This window comes from Hypomesus transpacificus, chromosome 19, assembly GCF_021917145.1.
Source record: "Hypomesus transpacificus isolate Combined female chromosome 19, fHypTra1, whole genome shotgun sequence".
Lineage (NCBI taxonomy): Eukaryota > Metazoa > Chordata > Actinopteri > Osmeriformes > Osmeridae > Hypomesus > Hypomesus transpacificus.
Genome location: NC_061078.1, coordinates 4,873,518 through 4,895,563, shown reverse-complemented (window position 1 = coordinate 4,895,563; position 22,046 = coordinate 4,873,518). Strand labels below are relative to the sequence as shown.

Below are 22,046 nucleotides of genomic sequence, written 5' to 3'. Positions count from 1 at the left end.
CAGAATCCTGACAACCTCAACATGGTCCCACCATTGATTACCATCCACAGGACTGACAACAATGACACAGTGAAGGAAGCGCTACGATGGAAATGATTATGGGGGCCAGCACCTTTACACACACACATACAACCACAAAGAGATGTGTGTGTCATACAGTACACACACACACACAGTACCAGCCTATGAACAAGCTTTGTATGCTTGCCCAACCAAGCAGAACACCAATGAATCCCTTCAAATTGGGCAAATGTACAAACCAAAGACAAAAATGGGATGGGTTTTCCTGACGATATGTTTTATTTACTTTATGGAGCGAGACTTCTGATTGACACACACAGCTCTCCTCTCACAAAATCAGGCCTGACCAGAATTAGAATACCCATTTTAGACCAGTATTTTACTTTATTACAACTAGTCTTTTTCGTTTGTACTGCAGTTCATTATTTATGATGACACAACCATTTGAATGAATAATTGTTAAAAGTTGTAAATACACTATTCTTCTATTCCCTGGCCTTACTCCTTGTGAGTGATGGACCGGTGCAGTTGGGTTTTGTCTTTGACGTTGGTATTGGTTTAAGCTGTGACAAATCATTAGCCTGTGTAGATAATGTGTTAGCATGTGTTGGTTGCGGTTGCTAAGCCTATGGCACTCTTCAGTGACGGCAGTAAAAAGCCTTGTGGCTGGGAAGCATGTAACAGCATGCCTCCTCTGTAGTCATGGTGAAATGTCATGGTCCATATTTCAGAAGGGTGAGGACGGTAGTGACCACCCAGGACAAAGCTTTTCAGAGGTTATATAGGACAACTTGAATACAGGAAGGTCCCAGACCAGGGTAGGGCTACTGTAGTCTATTTGGTTTATTAAATCAGCCCCTACACTACTCTATCTATAACTCTCTTTCTCTGTCACTCACTTACTGTCCCACTCTCTAGCTCTCTCTTTTCTCTCTCTCTGTATACCTCAATCCCTCTCTCTCTCTCTCTCTCTCTCACTATTTCTTTGTCTATTTTACTCTTTACATTCCACCATCTGCCTGTTTACTGTTCTCTGGATTACACACACACATACACACACACTTACTTAAAGACATTACTTCCAGACATTGTCCCTGCTGCATGGTATATCATGCATATGGCATAGGGACAACAGGGGGCGCAGCAAGCTGTCTACCTCTATGACGTTCCCATGGACTTCATTCACCAGTGTTACTGTGTTGCAGGACGGTCGAGTGGACGGTGTATAGGATAACATCCATGATGACCAGTGAGCAGTTTCTGCAGAGGCAGTCAAGCATGTGGACATGAACAGAAGTTTTGATACGGATTCATTGTTTCGGTGGGAGTTCATTTTAACTCAAGGACTTCAAGTTACTTTCGGATTATGAGGATACCTTGTGCGTTTGTTTATGAATCTCACGGGGCTGAAGTCTTAATACCTTTGAGGAGACATATTGCATCGCACACTTGATAAAAAGTAACAGGTTGACATACGCATTTAGTTTTTCAAGGTAGGAAATAAATCATTATTTCCCCAATATTTGCATGGCAAAAAATAATAGATAAAAAAACACATTTACAGTTATTGACTATATAGCAAAAACACTTATTTATTCTTCATTCAACTGCGTCTTTAGCCCTTAGTAAAAAAAAATAGCGGCCAAACCCTTAACAATGTTAGCAAATGTTAATCGAGCGTTCGCCCTTTCATACAGGTGGCGGTACAAGATCCTTTACTCAGAATTGTATCGACCAGCAATATTTTATTTCACTTTTCACTACAGTTGTTTATCTGTCCGGCAGGCCAGGTTGTGATAAGCTTCAGAAATGTTCAACAAATGTTGTTGGCAAGCCCAACAACGTCAAAGATTGCTTCTAATTGTACTGCATTTCCATAGTAGAGAGTGGAATGAGTTTGTTTTTCCATCTACATAAAAAATATTATTCAATCTATAATTAATAAGTTAGAAAATTGCTAACTTAATTTATGATTAATCTATTCGGAACAACTCGGAACGCGGCTAACTTAGTGCCAATGATTGGTTTTAATGTCAGGATGCGCGTTTTAAAAGGCTTGCCTATGTTTCCATCAGGTTTTTTTTTTGTGAGAGAGAACGCAAGATCGAGGATTTTACCGGTGAGGGAGGAGGCTGCAGACCTGCTGTCTCTGAGCGGTGTAACGTTTCGGCAGGGGGACAGTTCAGTCGTTTATTCGAGCCTGGGGGTCAGGGGTCAACTCACATGGTCAAGTCGACAGCAGTCAGGGTCGTGGGGATACACTCTAATATGGGCTAAGGCTCTAGTTGTAGCTGTGAGCTGATCATTCATGGCTCAGCTTACTTATGCTTTATGCTGCAAATACAACTTTTATCTTCCCTGCAGAAGCTAGAGAAGCATTAGGAGCATGTGTGGAGTGTGTGTCTGGAGCCTCAGGTACAGTCAATATATCCTACCCCACAACACATTATCTCAATAGTATATGTTTGTACAACAGTTTACTAAGTGTTCATTATGTTGCCCAAGATGCATATTTATATATTGCATTTAAATGTCAGAGTAAACCCCTTGTGTATTAGAGCTGGTTCTCTCTGCTCCACACAGAGTCTCCATACTCCTGCTCTTTAGGCTATACACACTGGACTGCCAGCTTGCAACAGACCACAGAAAGGTGAGTTGATGATTTGATTTAGTGTGTGTGAGTGTGTGTATGTGTGTTTTCCTGGGAATTGAGCGACAGTTGGGGTTGCAGGGGGCACATTGTCTATGTTCTAGCATGTGGGGTCTGTTTGATGTCCTTGGGCTCACTGGGAGAGACCTCCCCAGAGTGTTTGCAGGCTGAGTGTCACTTTCTACTTTCAGCTTCATCCAGTGGTTGGCACAGACACAAGGCTCACTGAACTCGAACCCAAACTAGGCATAATCGCGCCTTCCGATTTGAACTCTGACAGTTAGAGCGCTCAGCTCCCAGAGGGAGCATAATCCTTTTTAACTTTGCGGAAAAGTTTATAGGGTCTGCTAGCGACAGTGTTATTGTTAAACCACAAAGCCGCTAAGTACTGTACAACACAGCCTATCCCTGTATGCATGTTAACAAGCAATCAGTCAGTGAGGATGCCTGAGGGAAATGTGACCTGAGTGTAAATCTGTTGGCTGGCGAGGGAACAGCAGTGAAAAGCCCTCTGGGTAGCAGAGGGGAAGACACAGGGGTCATGCCAGCTGTCAGTAAGCCTCCCCATGATCCCCGGAGCTATGAGGAGGAGCAGGGCCGGGAGGGAGGGCGGGGGCAGACCGAAAACAGAGGACAGACAGATGAACGATTAACCAAACATTTACAACCATAGCTTGTGGGTTGAACTGAGGGTCGGAGGCGGGCATGGCTATGGGCATTCCACTTCCAGAGAGAGTTTGTCAGGGTTGGCCTCGTGCGTTTCCAGGAGTCCAGCTGTTTGACCCTCGACTGACCCCGGAATGACAGTGGAGTTGAGTTACAAAGGCCGCAGTAGGAGGTGGGGGGGCGGGCCTGAGGGCTCTCTGAATAGACCCATGCTGCTGAGTGACAGGAAGGGGGGCGCTCTGCCAACTCTCCCCACCGCTTATGTATTCTCTTACCATCTTCTAAAAGCCAAAGACAGCTGAGCTAAGCCTTTGGTGTGTTTCGTGTGTTTAGCTCAAAGAGGTTGGCATCAATGGAGACAAAGTGCTTCTTAAAGTGTAGGATTTCCATGAGGGTCCACGGGCAAAGCCATTTGGCACAGGAGGTGGGTTGGCACCGGGCTGGCACTTGCTGGGTCCTCAGACAGAGAGAGCAGTGATCGCCGCTAATATGTTTCTGGCTCAAAGTCACAAAGAGGGATAAAGTCAACAGTGGGGAATGCAGGTAGCCAATAGGGGGTGTTGGAAGAAACAGACTGCTACTATCAGCCAAATCTGGGCTTTATCCCCCTTGAATACAGGCCCATCTCATTCTCAGGGGGGTGAAAAACTATTTCCAAACACATGAGGTCATTGGCTCTAGTCCTTTTAGCGGGTTAGGTCTAGGTAGCCTCTGACTGAGCAATGGATGTTATCCCTGCCTTCCCTGTTGTGTCTGAGACCTCTTTCCACGCTGTGTGTGTTTTAGGATGCTAACTCAGGACATTGTGTGTCGATGCAGGTCCCTCAGAGGGCAGAGACCCACCAAGGAGCTGTAGCCGGGCAGGGAGGGGTCCGGGGCTCCTGGGGGGCATGGGGGTCGTGGACCTCCTGCTCACGGACTTGTGGAGGAGGGGTGCAGGAGCAGACACGGCCATGCCTGCCCTTGTACACCCCCTCGCTGGCCTCCTCCTACCCCTCCAGACCTGGGGTCTACCCACAGCACCCGGGACATGTGGTGTCCGCCTTGCGCCCCTCCGTTCCCCTGCATCGTGAGGCAGGGAGACCCCCCAGCTCCAACAGTAGCAGACGAGGGGAGCTTAGGAGTCCACAGAGAGAGAGGGAAGCTCGGCCTGGTCGCAGGTACTGTACCCCTCACGTGGTGGGCTGGGTCTGGGCCTGGTTTGAGGGCCCTGCATGCTGAGCAGTTTTAAAAGTGGTTCAGTGGAACCCCATGGTCTGTTTGACTGCCCTATAGGGTAACGCTATTCTGTTATATATGGAGTCAATAGTCTGACTTGTGTTTGGCAGGTTTGTGACCTCCTTCCTACTAAAAAGACTTTAAATAAATAGCGCTGACAGTTGAGTAATGGGGGATGTTGGTACTGGAATCCAAGCAGCTAAACAACAACAAAGCTCAGTGCTTTTTGCCACAGACTCCCAACCGCTTCTAAGGAGTCATGTTCCTGGAGAGGATTTGTAATGGTGCTGAAAGACTTTAAAAAGAAATATCTCTTTCATAGAGCGTTTGTGTGTGTGTGTTTTGCTTGTTTGTTTAGGAGGGGCAGTGACAGCCCAATCGTTCCAGGGAGGTACGGATATGGCAGGATGCCATATGTAGTTTCCCTTCAGACGGACACAGGCCAGGCGTCCGAGGGGGCACGCTCACACCGACAAAGACGCGCTCCGCTCCCTGACCCCAACTACCCCACTTCCCGACACACAGGCCACAGGTCCTCCAATTGGCAGCACTACAACAACCCCAACATCCACAGCCCAACCCACCATCAGCCCCCAGCCCCCCAGCCCAGAACCAACCCAGTCTGGGCCCCATTGTACCAGCCGGGCTCCGCACACCATCCCCAGCAGCCCCAGCAGCCCCAGCAGCCCCAGCAGCCCCAGCAGCCCCAGCAGCCCCAGGCCGGGCAGGGTCGGTACCCAGCCAGCCAGGCCCCAGCACCTCTGACACCCCCAGATAGACCCTACAACCCCCTTCCCACCTCCTCCTGCATTGGGGAGCACAGCCAGTACAGGATTTGCAACACCAATGTAAGACATGACCTCATGACTCATTTCAACTGATTAGTCACAACTCGACATGATCTGGAAACACAACCCTTTCTCTGGGACTTACTTAGCTTTCTCCCTATGCGTGCGTCTGTGTCTGTCTGTCTATCTGTCTGTTCAACGGCCCACACACCGTGTTTTTGTGTGTGTCCATCCCAGGCCTGCCCCCCAGCGAGCAGACACATCCGGGCTGTGCAGTGTTCCTCCTACAACAGCCAGCCATTCATGGGGCGCCTGTACGAATGGGAACCCTTCAACGAAGGTAGGGCTACTCTCCTGTCTCCCTCCCAGTCTTCTCTGACAGTGACTACCCTTGCCTCCGTTCAACTCATCCCACCTAGGTGTGGTGACGTAAGCACCATACTATGTCACCTGTCGGAGGCACCGTGATGTATCCCTGTCTTATTGACCTGCCAGGGTTCTGTCGAGAGATTTAGGTGTCTCGGGTATCCAAGCAACAGTCAAAACACACAATGACATATTGTTTCTTTTCAATGATGCTTTGCCCAAAAAGAAATGTTTGCCAAATGAATGTCTGTCAGAAGATTTGACTTTTTGATCCCGTCTGTAGTCATGGGTTGCTGGCATGTACAGATCAACACATCAAGTTAATGAAGTTAAAATACCTCTGCCTTTATTTATGAGGTCAGCGACAGTTCAGTGATACCTATCTCAAACTCTCAAAAATGGAATTACAAGTGTTTAAGCAATGTCTGGACATCTGAGCTGATTGACTGTACAAGAAATTCACTCTGTGACATGCCAACTCCTACAGACACACATTCCTGGAGGATATTGTTGTCTCTTACACACCACTGAGATGAGGGGCTCTAATAGGCACTAATTGATGACTTTGGAGGAGCAGAGCAACCTTCTTCCCTCGCTCTGTGAGGATTTACAAGGTATTATCTTAGCTCTGGCAAGTGCAGCTCCCCTAAGATTGCCTATCCACAGGCATTACCTTTTACCACAAGTCATTACATGGCATACCGCAAATATACTCAGACAAGTGATTTAGCCACCACAGCTAATCTCAGGGCAACCTGCTGTTATGTAAACACAACATGAGTTTGGCTCTTTACAGAGCACGGTTATGAAGCAGCTTTGTACTAAATTGAAGAAAAGAAGCACTCGAAGATTAATTTATTTTAGAGAATGGTAAAAACTTCCCTCACTACTACACAGTTCCTAGTCTCATGGTGTGACATGGCCTCAGACGACTTTTTCTCTTGAATGTGACATTTGTTCTGTGCTGCCCCCTCATGGCGTGGAGGATGTGTGGTTGTTGATAAATGGCTTGACCTACAGTATTCCCTCTCTCTGTACAGTATGTGAAATATACTTGATTCAAACAGGGTTTTCTCACCCTTGCTCTAAACTCTTGATTTCTGTTTATCTTCCATCCTTATGTCACAGTTCCTGGAGACCAGCACTGTGAACTCAACTGTCGGGCCATTGGGTTTCGATTCTATGTGCGGCAGTCGGACCGGGTCATTGACGGGACCCCATGTGGCCAGAACGACTCATCCTTGTGTGTGGCAGGGCTGTGCCAGGTAGGACTCACCACCTGAGGGCATCCAAACCATCATTACATGTAACTTTCTAGTTTTCAATGCTTTTTACCATTGATATCAACTGATGCTGGAAGATGCTTGTTAGAAATGCAGTTCTGGTCATGTACTGCAGGGGGCAGCAGTGTATAGAGTGTGTCCAGGCCAGCGTGCCAAGTTGACAGGATCTCTTTCTTTGAGACATAGGATCTCTTTCTTTGAGACATAGGATCTCTATGACATAAAATATTTGTGCTAGACAGACAGCCAGATGTATGTATGTTTTGACCTCATATTTGATGCACAACACTAAACCCTCACCCGTATCCAGACTTGGAAAGACATGAGTCCTTCTGTGACCCAGTACATTGCTGTTGACTGGATAAGTGATTAGTGAGGGGAATACAGTATGGTGGTATTTTCAGTTGGATTTGAATCTTAGACATTTGACTGTGTTTTTTTTCTCTTTTGATTCAGTGCCATGATTGTGAATGAACTCTGTCCAAGTATGCGCTAAGAACGTTTTCGAGCCCCCTTTTCCTCCCAGTTGATTGTACTGATCTTCCTCTGCTTGCCACTCTTGTTTCCCATGCATTGTAATCTACCAGAGATTTAGTCCATATTAAGATTTAATCAAGATAGAGTCCCTCTGATCTCATATTAGCCTTTTTTAAATTTCCACTGCTAATACCGTTGAAATTATGATTTGTCATGGGCGGGGGGGGGGGGGGGGGGGGGGGGGGGGGGGTGTTCTCATTGGACTCTAACCCTGTAGGTGGGAGGAACTGGAGCAGCCAACGTGTGTTTGTCCTTATGTCTCCTGCAGTCCCTAACCTGGTTTGACCACGTCCCAGAAGCTGAGCTTCAGCACAAGAGACATCACCAAGACAACAGACGACCTCAGTCCTCATGTCTAGGTGTTCTCTCAGGGAATCCTACAGGTCGGGGCACATCCCATAGTAGCAGACTAGCAGGGAGATTGTGTCAGAAAGTATGCTGGAAAACACAAACTGACTGGATGCTCTCTCCGAAACATCTGCTTCTCATACCTTGGCCCTCATTTGCTGTGAAAGGAAAAATAAATCTAACTTTTATTGTTATCTAAGCTTTTGCGGACAGTGCCTGAACACAGTTCCTGTGTTTGTTCGATGTTGAATCTGTTGTGTTGCTGTTTTTTCTGTGAAGCCTCGTGAGCTGACTCCGAGCTGTACTGTAGATATGTGTTCTGCAGAAACGTGGACTGTAGTACTGTATGTATTTACTGTAGCTGTGTGTGTATTGTACTGTGGAGCTGCAGTGTGGTTCTGCCTGGCCAGGCCCTGCCTGTTTCCTGTGACTGGGTCCTGCAATACACAAAACAGACTTGCACTGAGTGGGCTGTGTAAGTAAGCACATGGGCTTCATCATGGTAGAGTGTATGTGTGTAAGAGTGTATGTGTTTAAGAGTGTATGTGTGTAAGAGTGTATGTGTGTAAGAGTGAAGAGATGTGGTGCTGGAAGCAATCATAACCTTCATGCAAATGGCCCGTATAATGTAGGAGGAGGTGTGTTTATTTAGGAACACACACACACACACACCTGGCATATTGCCCAACCTTACATCTGTAGCTCTATTCTATGCTCACCATAGGCCCCGGACACACTACACGCTTAACCAGGCCAAAGGCTGCTAGTTCCCTGAGCTTCATTTGCTGATCAGCCAGCCACTGCCAGTTTGACCTTTGACCTGGGATACCACCGCGTGCCTCTCTCCTTTCTGATTCTGACGCACACAGAGCCTCAACTCAATACCGGAGTACCAGCACACGTCACTCAGGTTTTATGGTTCCACAAGGATGCAGACATTCAAGGCTTACTAGTCTCGGCCAGGGTTTATGGCCTTATTAAGTGAAACAGTAGTGAGTTGTTGAAATTAATCGAATTACAAGAAAAAAATACTTAACGTCTCATTTACAAGCGGCCCTAGATTGTGTGTAAAAAAGGATTTGGTAGATACACGGGTGTGGGTTTGGAATTTCAGTTAGCCCTCTCATATTTGGATGACCTGCTGAGTCGTTGGGCTTACTGTGAGACAGGCAGCCTATATCCTGAGTGATCTAGAGCTTACCGGTAGTTGGCTAAACAGTTGGTCACTGTTAGGGGCACCCCATTCCCTCTGCACTCAAAGACTGTACTCTCTTTTAAGATTTTTCTGTCTCCAGCTGTGCTGTTTTGGCTCCATGAGCTTATTCAGTACTGTGACATAGCTAGCTTAGCACACTTCATTAGCTAGCTTGACACAACTGATGAAATTAATTGGTTCAGGTCCAGCGTTTATGGCCTGTGATGTTACAGTCCAGTAGCAACTGGTGCCACAGTATATTACACAATTCTGGAGCCATTGAGGCGTAGTATATTGTAAGACCCCTTGTTGTAAAATTACGTCAATTTTAGCTCTTTAATTGCTAATTCCTTTTTTTGAAAGACCACATTTATCCAATAGCATTGCAAGGCAAGACATTAAGATCCATTGGCAATGTAAATGTGGTCTTTCAATGTATTTATTTTAATTTTAAACCAGGTCTTACAGGGATATACTTATTGTTAGACAAGAGATATGTTTAACCACTTTTAATGGAAAATTCGACCTAACCCATGGTATTCTACATTCCTCATTGCTCTCTGTAAGTGATGGCCGTGTGTGTAGAGTTCCTGGAATTCTGTAGGGCCCCTACAAATCTGAGACATATCCAGGGGACAAATCCTTAAAGCTGTGGTTTTGTCTGGTGGCTCCAGCTCTTCTGTTGCTGTACACTGGACTGCAAGGCCGAGCGGATGTGGGCGGAGGTCAAGCACAGGGCAGCCCGGCATACAGAGCAATATCTGAAAGCATCGTTTATGTTATTTTGGTGTTATGTCAATATGACTCCATGTATATGCACTGACACAACAGAAAGAAAGTATGACTTTGTCTTTATCTGCAGCCTTTCTATATTCTTCTGCTCTTCAAGATATTTGGTAGCAGATGTGTGTCTATAATGTGTCTTCACCATAGTCCACCAATAGCTACTCTGTACTTTGTGTGACTGATGGATAGAAGCCAGTAAAGGGTTCTCCGTAATTACCTCTTGTCTTAGCCGTGGACAGACTGAGTCCTACCTATGAATCATGCACTTAATGTAAGGAGCTTGGATCCGGTCTGTGGGACTGCAGTGCTTCCCACCCGTGCCAGACGTAACACTGAAAGAGTGAAAAGTCCGAAGCCGGCTCCAAAAAAATGGTGAGTGCTGTTACACATCTTAGACGGACACGGAAAAGAAAGCTCCCTTTATGGAGGGAGTTCTATTTAGACTCAGCGAGCGCTCGCTCTCTGCCAGGGAGGTGCGCTGGAGAAGGGTGTGTGTGTGTTTTTAAAGCCTGATCTCTGACCACACACTTTTCTGCTGGCTATGGTGGGATGAGATCTGGAGAAATGTATCTGGGCTGGATGTGCGTGACTCCAGGTTTACTTCCTGGAGGGTGATCTCTTAGCATTCTGCGAATGGATAAGGTGGAAGGCTTTGCTTCAGTAGCGCTACTGTAGAGGTAAACCAATTCCCCCTAAAATCTCAATATCCCCTGGTGGTCAACGCGTGACACACTTTAATTTATGCCTGGATTTTAAAGAACACTGATGGGACCGTGGTGAACAGTTTCACTCCATGCTTTAGCTATTAAAGTTACTTCACGACTGTTAACGTTTCTCCGGGAATGTATTTCATTAACTGTCAGTAACTGTCAAAACTCTGCTAGTAACATGTGCTTCCAGTCCCCTTAGCTCCTTCATTTGTTTGTCTGCCGGCTTTCCACCCCCCCCCCCCCCCCCCCCCTCTCCACTCTCCTGTTCTCCTGTGAGGGATGAGGGGCCAGGTTTGGCAGCTATGTTGGCTAAACAATGTCCCCCTCTGCTGTGTCAGGGGCTTGACCGCTAGCCTGCTCCCTACCACCCTCTGCCAGTCCTCAGCACAGGCCCAGACCCAAGTCCAACCTAACACAGCCAACAAACGCCCACACCTCTCTCTCCTAGCCACTGTTTCTCTCCCGCCTTTCTTTCCCGTTCCCCTCCTTTGACAGCTGCATCTGTTTTAGGCATTCTCGTGTTGGGAAGGACTGACTGGTTTAAGGAGGGATGAAAGCTCTGAAATACGGCTGGCACAGACTGGCGAAGAGATCCCAACCTGGCCTCCTCTCACGACAGGCCCCAGCTGGAGGCATGCAGCATGGTGTCCACCAATCTCTGTGGATGACCAGGGACTTGTCATCCAAGGTGTCTGTTCACACTGATTGGACCATCTTTGGAGACGTGCGATTCTTTCATGCTGCCAAAAATGTCTAAGTGTCCGCTTTCAACAGGAACAGTTTTCCTGCTTTCCCCTTCCTCTGTGACTTACTTCCTTTGATTGTGATGTAAATAGTCTGGAGGATTCTCAAAGGTCTGATGTCTATTCTAGTTTGACACTGTCTGGTGTGTGAGGCCTTGTACAACTAATGGCCATGAGTATTACAATTTAGTTTTGCACTACTTGGCAGGCTTAACTCGATTTGAAATAATCCTGCCTGTTGGACAGCTGCTGCTGCTGCAGTGCCGGGTAGCCGTGAGACTTCTAAATGAAGATGTAGGCTGTCCACATTGTGTGTCTTAGGGTCTCCACGGTACATGGACCTACCCGCTGGTTTCCTGTGGATGGTGATAAGCTAAATGAGGGCTCCTTTGTATGATGGGAGCTGTCATTTTCAGCGATGTTAAACAAGGAATACAGAAGTGCAGGGGATAGGACTGGCCCCTGCCTCTGGAGCCAGGCAGCAGACAGACAGTGTTTGTAGGTCAGAGGGCGGTGGTATCCCAGGTCTCTGACTGATTTACGTGGAGACTCTGTACGGGGCCAGGCAGCGGTATTAATAGCAATCAGCAGACACGCACAGAACACGGCAAAATATGTTGGTTACTACAATATCTCTGTGTCAGTCAGCTCACCAGAGGGCAAGGTGCTGGAGCAGGTTATCACCTGTGTGTTTGTGTTGACTAAAGGAAAGGCTACTTACTGTGTGGTCAGTGGTCACTATGTGTCAGGAATTTATGGTTAGTTGCGAGTGACAGATAAGATTGTCAATGCCTAAGTGACTGTGTCAGAGCAGTTGGTGGTCTGCTCCCCAGGGTCAAACAGTCATAAATTAAACCGTTATCTGTGTTCCTAACGCTTTCATAAACAACAGTCCATTAGAAGGTGTGTAAAGAAGCCTCACTATAACAAAGCACCTAGTGGACTTCAGTTCACCAACAAAGAGGCGTAATCTGTCCTTGTGTCGTCAGCCACAGTCCCATGGCTCACAATGAACCAGCCGTAAACGTGTAGTACGGTCCACTATGGTCTCTGTATCACTGGCCCTTAACATGACCCTGTCACTCACCCTGTCAGCTGGCTTCAACAGCTCCCCAGGCTCCGCCCCCCACCCTCACAAACCCCCTCCCCCCACCTGGTTTCTGCATTAACCACTCCGGCTCCTCCCTTTCCAGTCAGATACATACCTGCAAGGAAACAATCATGGGCCATACTGTACATGCCCGGCCTTGCAGATGCTAACATGTATCCCAGATGATCCTCAAATCAAGCCTTTGCTCCTTTCTCCCAACTCACTCTCCTTCCTCCATCCCTGTGGAGCTTTATGTTCAATCCACTCCAATGAGCGTTCAAATTACTTTTTTCCCCAAATGTGCATGCTGGTAGAATGAGGGTTGATATGTATGTATTGTACTGTATGTCAAGAAAATAATGGTAGTTGAACATTTTGACAGGTGGAGTACACAGAAATCTCAGTGGACAGGAAGCGGAACGAGGCGTCTGAGTGTGGCTCTCACAGTCCTGCAAAATGGTCTGGAAATCTTTCTAGAGGCAAAACATGAATACAGTCAGCCATTGTATGACTCTCTTTGTAACACATCCTCATACTTTACAGTAATGGTAAGACCACCTGCTGTGGTGCATGGATATCATGTGTGTGCACGCGTGGGTGTGTGTGTGTGTGTGCATGGACAGACAAGACTTCAGGAATCAGACATTTGGAGCCCAGCCTGCTGTGCTGACCCCCATGTTAAAGGAAACAACGCTACAGGAGGACATCGTTTCTCCAGTGTAGCTTGCAGCCCCACCCAAGTGTGTGTGTGTGTGTGTGTGTTGATCCAGTGTAGCTTGCAGGCCGGTACCCCAGCCCAACTCTCAGATTAGGAGCTTTGTCCTCAATTTGGGGGTGCATTAGCTGGTGTCTTTGACTCTATGGAGATGGGTATGCTGTTGAAAATACTTCACTCGACATGTGTGCAGCTGTTTGTGTGTCTGTGTAGGTGTCTTCATGGTGCGAAAGCTACTAGCTATCATTGCATGTGCCCCGGGGTGTGTGTGTGTGTTTTGAGGGGAGCGAGTGCCAGCAGAAGCCAAGCCATTTCCAGGTGTGGAGAGACTGCTCTCTCATTTAATAATGTCTTTACTAGTTTACTGTGGAAAACGCTCACTGTTCAGTTTTCGTCTTCTGACGGGCTTGGCTTGCCCTGATGGTTTTTTAGTTTGTGTTTGGTGAAATGATTGAATTCATGTAGACAAGCTACGTAACCCCAGGCCTCATTCAGACACTGATGGTTTCACTAAACTGGAGCACACTTTTTGATGAAAATATATGAATTCACTCAACAGTGTGAAGTCAGGCACCTGTAGCCCAAGGGAGGGGATGGGTTCAGCAACACTATCTACTGTACTGGAGACCTCCTATATTCATTATTGACTCTCTTGCAAATTTAAGCTCACTCTTACTGTCACTTTGTCTCTTTTCTCTGTTTCTCTTTTCTTTTTCTCTCTTTTTCTTTCTCTTTCTCTCTTTGTCTAATGTATTGTGGTTTCTCTGCACTGTTGACAACAGCACAATATGATCTTGTGGGGTCTCCAGGCGCGTGGTCGAAAAACTCTCTTTTGTCTTCATGCGAATCCAGCTACAATGCCCCATGCTCTCAGTAGGACTATAAAACTTTAGGAGAAAACCAACTGTCAGATAGCACACTCCTTACTTCAGTGTCTTGATGAAGTAGGATGTAATGTTCTGGAAACAATGAAACAGCTATAGGAAAACCATATGCTGACTTCAGTCTCTATGTCCTCTTGGATCTCAAGAATATGTTTTCCTTAGTGGGTATCTAAAAGTCTTCACTCCCTTTTATTATTATTATAATTTTTGGTGACCTTAAACGTGACCTTTTGTCACATCCTGAGGGGCCTCATCCATCCCCCACTCGATACTCTGTATTGACCATATAGAAGCTATTTGATTTGATTTCTGAAGATATGATATTTAAACTATAAGCCCTTTCCCCCTTGCCAACAAGTTTCACTTTCAAGTTATATACAGTACTTTATCTTTTTGTACTTTTCAGTATCTCTCTCACTCTTTATTTGTCTCCCTACCGTTGTCTCTCTCTACCAATCTCTCTCTCTGTCTGTTTAACCCTCTCTTCCCACCTCTTCTCTCCCTCCTCAACAACCCCCCCCCCACACACACACCCGTACATGCCCCCTTCCCCCAGCTGCACCTCCTCCAGCTCATTTTACAAGACAGTTCTCTCCCAGATCAGGCAGAGCAGGCGTTCACTGCTCTTCAGCGACAGAGGAGAGAGGAGCAGCAGCAGCCAGGGGATCTGAGCTCAACAAAGCCGCTCCTGGAGGTTTTTGTGCGTGTGCGTGTGACAGTGTGTGGCGCTGTGATATGAGTGTGGAGCGTGTGAATGCTTGACTGACTGAGTGCTTGGTTCGTTGGCGTTGGCCTTCATGAGAGAATGCTACCAGGTCTGGCTGTGCTGCTGCTCATCTGCCTCCACGTGCGTGCGCAGGGGAAGCCGTGGTCACAGGTAGGACACACTGACTCTTCCTACCCCTCCTAGCTCCTAGATCCTAGCCCCTGGCTCCTAGCCCCTGGCTCCTAGATCGTAGCTCTAACACCTGGTCCCAAATAGACTTTGGAGAAGGACGGATATTATCGTTGAAATTTGCATGGTGGAGATGTCGTCTTGTGTGCTGGCTGTGGTTTAAACTGAATTGTGGGATTGTAGTCATATACTTGCATGCTACACTAACGAGTGATGTTATTCTACGCCGGGACTGTGAAATGGATCAGTTAGGCTGTAGGTCATGGGGAGTGGGGGTATTTAAAGTGGGACTGTTTTCACAGCTCAGGAGCTCCTCTTTGGTGGGCTGTTATTTTTCCACATCACATTCACGAGCTGGTTGTGGTGTTATGTTACTGCACCCCAGCTCCCCCAACCCCTCCAGTGATAACCTTTATTGGAAGGGACAGTTCCATAAAGATAGTACTGACAATACGTTGAATGGAAACACTGTTGGAAACACTATTATTGGATACGTGCCATCCTGAATTAGCTTGTCATGAGCAGCAGCTTAGCGTTAGCAGCAGTTAGCATCCACGTGTTGGTGGTGGAGAGGTTTGTGCAATAGCACTGGTTTTCAACCCTTGTCTTCAGGGCCCATTGTCCTAAATGTTTTAGATGTTTCCATGCACCAGCACACCTGATTAAGATGAATGGTCATAAAATGAATGGTCAATGACCCGGGTTAAAGACCACTGCAGTGCAGTATGAGATATAACGGGACTGGTGATGGTCTGATTTATGTGGTTTCATCTGTGAATATGTATCATGGTGAGTTGTTGGTGTTGCTTTGTTTTGTGCTGTTCTGGTTTAGTGTTTATCAGTCTGCTTCTGACAGTCAGTGTTTGAGTGCTGACTGACACACCATCATTGTTTTTTGTAATATATAAAAAACAATAATTATAAAATCAATTTTTGTATTCTACATAGTTTTGATTGGCCGGGGGAATGAATAATTCTTGATTTCACCCCATATTTTCAGCATGTGTGCAATTATTTCTAAATGTAAACACTGGAGTGTGTCTTAAAGTCAGACAGTGTGATTAGTGACAGGGAAGTAGCTGTTACAATTCAGCACCTCTCCCTGAAGCAGATCCTGTACAAACACATCATCGTCAGGAGGAATCCTATGCATTTTATTGGCAGTAGGATCAACACCCAGTGTGCTATTTCAGAGCCCTTTACAAGCAGTGGGCATTTATGGTGCTTCACTGCCCTTGGCCTAGAGCTGGGCTGTTGGAGGTGTGAGGGAGCAATTATTGGTCTGACTTTGAGAATAACAGTTCTCCTGACATAGCTAGGCTATATCCCTCGACTAGAGTACACTAAAGACTTGTTGAATATAGATGACCTCTTTAAAGCTGATGAAGGACATCCATCGGCCTACTCCTCCCAGGAGCAACAGCTTTCCTCATACTGGTACCCCCCCCCCCCCCGCCCCCACCCTTGGGGTTTTTCGGGATATGTAGTCCAGTTTGACATATGGTTATGATTGATATTTGGGAAATGCCATGGTGTAAGGACAGAGCGCTTGAGTTATCACTGTCTTGTAAACGCGAGAGCTTGTGTTTCTATTAGTGGCTGCATAGCTTGGTGGGCCTCATGGCTTATCCCTGATACAAGTTCCAGAGCTAAAATCAAAGAGGGGGAGGTGGTAAAAGTAAGGCTGGCAAGTTCTGAGATTCTTCAAACCACTTCCATCTACAAGCGGGTTGTGATGGTCCATTTGTCTGTATCATTTAGTTGAACAAAAAGTTTTTTGAGACCCGTTGAGAGGGTTACAGCAGGACATTAGGTGGTTCGCTGTTTCATTGGTGCACATAGGTCGTGCCAATTTTCCCTCTATAATTGCATTGCTCTCATAGCAGTCCAAACTGGCCAGTTTCTGATCACTTTTTGATGCTGCAGTCTCACACAAACGTTAGATCTCTCATATTGCTTTATTCATTACTGCATGGGGGAGATGGGTGGTTAGGTCTTAGAACCTCCAGAAGGTATACAGTACTATACTTCAATCTGCCCACACAATTCCCAAGTGATAAATGTCACCCTCAACGTCATCTGTCCTCAGCATTACTGCCACAACTACAGATGTGTTCTTGGTGCTGACTGTGACAAAGGCAGGTCATTAGCTAGCCCAGTTGGGACCAAAAAGCATTGCACCATGTGGGCCACAGATGCTTGTGGCCATGGCACACACATGCACTTCACAAGGACCAGAGAGGGCGGTTTCTCAATCCACAAACTATGAGGTGATCTGTTTTTTGGAAAAAGGATCGGTACAGGAATCAGTAGTAACATGCACATTCGCTGACAAGGAGATCTGAGAGTCATGGTTATTGAGGGCAGCCAGATTAAATTAACAAAGATTTGTCTGCTCTGATTGTGAGATCAGAAATCAAATAGAATTATCATTAATCCTAATTGTGTTATCCCAGCTGTTTATCCTGGCCAAACGTAGCCTGGCCTAGCCTAGCTTAGCGTAACTAATCCTACAGCTTGACAGTAATGAATTAATCCAGTATGTCTTGTCATGCTCACAGCCTTCCATGGGTGCACCTCAACCCTATTGTGATGTAGTGTTTCAGCAGACAGGAAGCCAGGACGGAGGTGAAATGAAAGGAATAGAATGACTGGTGCATGACTGAGGTTTGCGGGCCTTCACAGCTCCAGGCTGCATGGCTCCATCACATCCGTTGAGACGGTCCTGGGGGTGAGGGAGTCAGAGCCGAGTCAGGCCCTGGCTGGGACCACGTGATACCTCTGGAACATGTCTGGCCTCGCCGGGAAAGAGGATGGAGATGAGGGCACCTTGAATCACCATCACATTTACTGTAACTGAGCTCCGTTACTGGAACACTGGGCTGTGAACGATGAATCACACCGTAAATGATGCTGTTAGCATGTTAGCAATGTAAATGATGCTGTTAGCATGTTAGCATTGTAAATCCTAATTGAACCCATGTTTACAAATCATGAAAAACTATACACTCTGTTATAAATTACAAGTAAAAACTAAATTATGCTTTCTATGAGCAAGACGATACAGTAAATTCATCAGTAAGACGGTAACACCCTGGTGTTTCTGATTGCTTCAGACAATGTGGCATCTTGGCTTTTGCAAAGATCTATGGCTTCACGATATTTTAAATCTTGTCAGTAGCGAACATTCTTGTATGTGTTGGGAATTTGGGAGTAAAACAGAAAAGGGTTTAATTTGTCCCAGCTGATAAGCCATAGCTTTCTGTATTGTGTTTGATTTAAAGTGTTTCTAACCATAATATTTCTCATTGTCAACACCTTTAATAAGTTACACTCGTAAACACTAGACTGACTATTTATTTTCGACCTGTTGTCTACATTACCTTGGAAACGGATAATAATTTGTCTCTTCTCCCAACCTCCCTGTGTTGGGTTCAATTTGTGAGATTTCTTTTCATTTCAGTAATATCATTTCCAGTCTGTGACCATCTTGTTTTAAGGTCACCTTAGCTATAAATTATTGGCTAAGACAAAGTGCCCCAGAATTCTGTGCACTGGAAGCTCACTAATGTAAATATTGCATTTCCAGATGAGTTGGCCTGTCATTGCTAGCCAAGACTTGATAACAGTAGTGGCAACTCTCCAGAGTTTCCTGGCTGTACGTATGTTAAGAATTGAAGATGTTCCCATACTGTTCACAAAACAACCCCTGCTAGTCTCTGGTCATAAATTTTGGTCTACAGAGCGTGTCTCTTTCATCTGAAAGTGGATTTATAAAGCCTGAAGATGAGTTGTGAATTATCTTTGTCCTGCGTTTCTTATGAGAATCTCTGATTTCAGGCCAAACACTCAATTAATTTAGTTGACGCCTTCATTTTTATGTTGTCTGCAAGATCAACATACAGTGCAGTTAGTGTCCTAAATGTATTAAAAAATGACTTGAATACTGTGATGTGCCGGCCAACACGTAAATGATATTCTAATAATTCTAAAAGCCTAACACCCAATGTACCATCATTGTCAACAATGGGAGTGTTTAATCGACTAATTGAACATGGTGTCTTGGCACTGTGCAAGAGAAATGTCAACCTTACTCTACCTGACCTCCCTTATTTACATTTGGCCTGTGAAGTTGAGTTCTCCCTCTGGGCTTTCCAGCCTGGTGGGTCCTGGCACCCAGAATAGCGTAGCGTGGGAACACTGATCCCACCAGCCCAGAGAGAGCCCTGACTGCCAGCCGTGAACATGGCAGAGAGACTCTGGGATCAAAAGAATTACAGTCCAGGATAGAGTTGTCTCTCCACACATAGCACTGAGAGCCAGAACTGCCTGGCAATGTGTACAGTATGTGGTTGATAATGGATAATTTGTGTAGAAGTGCTTTTCAGACAGCTGCATGCATTTGGAGTGTGTTGGTGTGGTTCAGTTCTTTTACGTCTGCACCTGCCAGTGTCTGTATCTTAGTTAGCCGCTTCATCTGGCTGTCGGCAGTAAATTGCTCCATCTCACCAACATAGACGAACACACACAACTCACTTCAACACGGTCCGCACACACTCTCACCATGTAGCCACGCCTTTGAGAAAACCCAGCAGCTCCTTTCCACCACATGACTGAATTTACTGTTGACGGCGGGAGAGAGTTAAGAGACATTCTTGTTCATTTAAGCATGAAGTCACTCTGACCGCTCGTTTTTATTCATATTTGCTTTCCTCTGGGGGAACCACAAACCAGAACCCCCACAGTGTTAAAAGACTGATTATTGCAAGGCAAGTGGAGTTTGGGCCAAATATCTGGTAAATGCATTCAAGGACACTGTCTTTACAACTGTGTGTGTTGACAGTGTGCATGTTACAGTGAGTGTAGGGTGATGATATTACAGTAGATGTTGATTTTCTCTCCTTTTTTATATTCTTGCTTTTTCTCCTGCACACTTATGGGATATTGATGAAGACCTTTTTTTTAGGACAATGCATGTCTTTGTAAATCTTTGTGAATACTCTGTTGAGCTGTTGTTAAAAATTTCACAATTTCACTAGAATGTCAGAATAATAATCATGGTCTGTCTGATGACAAGCCAGTCTAAAACCATCAAATCTTTAGCAATACCTCTGGGATTACAGGAAGACTCATGCTGTTTTCCCCATTCCTCCGTCGACTCTAGAACAGTGACACATCTAACCATTTCCAGATGAAGGTAGATTTTAGGGACATTTTAAGATCTGTTTTCTTGAAAACGGGATGGCATCTGGTGCCAAGTGTCATAAACCACCCATGGAGTGAAGGTGAAGAAAGCAGCAGTGTGGTTGGACTCGGAATAAGTGAGCCCTTGAACACAGCAAATTACATTAGAGGAAAAACGTTGATTCTTCCAAACCTGGATCCTCATTTGTCTTCCATTCTGAGATTTTGAAAATAGTTGTTCTGAGTCAAGCCTCTGTGTACGTTACAGTAATGTGTCCCGACAACTGTGGTACCTCACTTTGACTGGTTCATGAAAGAGGTCACATTTTTCAAGGACATGCCGGAAGGTACAATAGAGTGTTTGGGATTTTTTTGTCAGGGGATAAACAATGGCCTCTCTCTTGAACAAAGTCTTGACTGTGATTTTGTTACAGTACAAGCAGTGATCTGCTCAAATCACTGGATATCTAATAAATCTGAGATTCTTTTACACTTCCTGTATTATAGGGGCCTTGTTTTAATCACTCTCTCTCTCTCTCTCTCTCTCTGAAACCCCAGGTTTTCCACAAACTCATCAGTTGTGATATTTTATACACCAAATTATATATTAGTAAATTGGGATTTTCTATCTTTACACTGTAATATATTTGAATTCTGAGTCTTTCCGAGTCATGAATCCAAAGATAACCTTGGTTTGTTAAGCACTGCTGTGTGAGGGCAAGGACCATGTCTCTGTACTAGAACTATGCAAAAACTGTTACAATGATGAAAGAGATACTTTAGTTTTTGGTCAGTTGGTTTTAGAGTGATTCAAGAGATGAGAACTTGCGAAGACAGTAAAATGTAGGCGTGTCGGTCTAAGTTTATAAGCTTTTCATGCTGCATTTTTCAGTCAAACTGGGACAAGAAATATTGTGAGAAATTAAGATATTTCTGCCATAATTTGTATGTACTATGTATGATGCAGGGTCCTGAAACTGAGTGTTTGGTCATATATAATCACAACCTTGAACTGTATCTGTCATATATTGTTTACGTTTACTTTTTTAAATTAAACTAGAAAACCTAATCTTCAGTGTTCTCCATTTAGCTTTAGCAGCGGTCGCCAGCTTTGTCGTTTTTCTTACTTTGCTATTACTTCTCTCATCGTCCATTTCCTGTAAAGAAGGATGTGCTCTGGGTTTGCTTTGGCCACAGTACCGCTTTAGACCAGTTCACACTTTAGGGCTCTGGGTGATCCAGAGCCTGGCTGCAGTCTCTTGAGTTTTTCCCAATTCAGCCCAATCTCCTCAGCCCAACCCTGGACACCTGGCTCCCCACCCTGGCAGTCCAGCCTGACGGATGCTTTAGCGAAGTGAAGACAGACAAAATCTATGCTGTTCTGTTGCTTAAAACCCTGTTTAATAACTACGTATTCTCTTCCCATTCAGCTTTAGAATGATACTTGATGCTTTAGGACCACACATTTACTGTTTAGTAACCATACAGTGGATATCCTGTGAAAGGGATTACTGTGTATACACATAAACATGTATTTATGAATGTTGGGACCAAATATATTCATGCAGGATGCTTGGTAATACCTCAACTGGGATCAGGAGGAAATTGTTTGTAACGGTGTAATGTCTTGGAGCTGGAGGGATTCACATGAACGCCACTGCACTCGCGGTTACAACCCTCCAGATATGCACACGGGCTGGAGAGACCAGAGTTTGGCAGCCGTCCAATCACAGAGGAGCTTTGTGTCATTAATTCCAAACGACTTCCTATCCTCTGGTGACTCCCTTCCCCTGGATGTCCACTTTCGTCCATGGCACTAGTGAGAGCTTGTCCTGCCCTGCTTGTGACCACTCCCCAGCAATCTGGAACTACAGTGGGATCGGTCCCAAACCCTGCAGCACCTGTTCACACAGCGAGCGGCTTCGTTCACGGCTCGATTGGCAGAATTTATGGACTGCTGATTTAAG

The 22,046-nt window shown here is 45.6% G+C and overlaps 1 protein-coding gene across 6 annotated transcripts in view; it reads left to right on the top strand.

Annotated features, from left to right (window-relative positions):
• The first annotated feature begins 1,021 nt into the window (after positions 1-1,021).
• LOC124481486 (thrombospondin type-1 domain-containing protein 4-like) overlaps positions 1,022-22,046 on the top strand; it is a 29,462-nt gene continuing 8,437 nt past the window's right edge. Inside the window, exons 1-7 of one of the 6 annotated variants that reach the window (XM_047041433.1) lie at positions 1,022-1,342; positions 2,386-2,436; positions 2,605-2,671; positions 4,157-4,497; positions 4,914-5,403; positions 5,581-5,683; positions 6,838-6,974. In XM_047041433.1, the coding sequence (XP_046897389.1) occupies positions 2,408-2,436; positions 2,605-2,671; positions 4,157-4,497; positions 4,914-5,403; positions 5,581-5,683; positions 6,838-6,974 (1,167 nt within the window). In that variant the 5' untranslated portion in view covers positions 1,022-1,342; positions 2,386-2,407. Of the gene's footprint in view, positions 1,515-2,096; positions 2,437-2,604; positions 2,672-4,156; positions 4,498-4,913; positions 5,404-5,580; positions 5,684-6,235; positions 6,324-6,837; positions 6,975-14,534; positions 14,878-22,046 lie in introns of those variants that run through there. The other 5 variants (XM_047041434.1, XM_047041431.1, XM_047041432.1 and 2 more) reach the window with 5 other exon arrangements.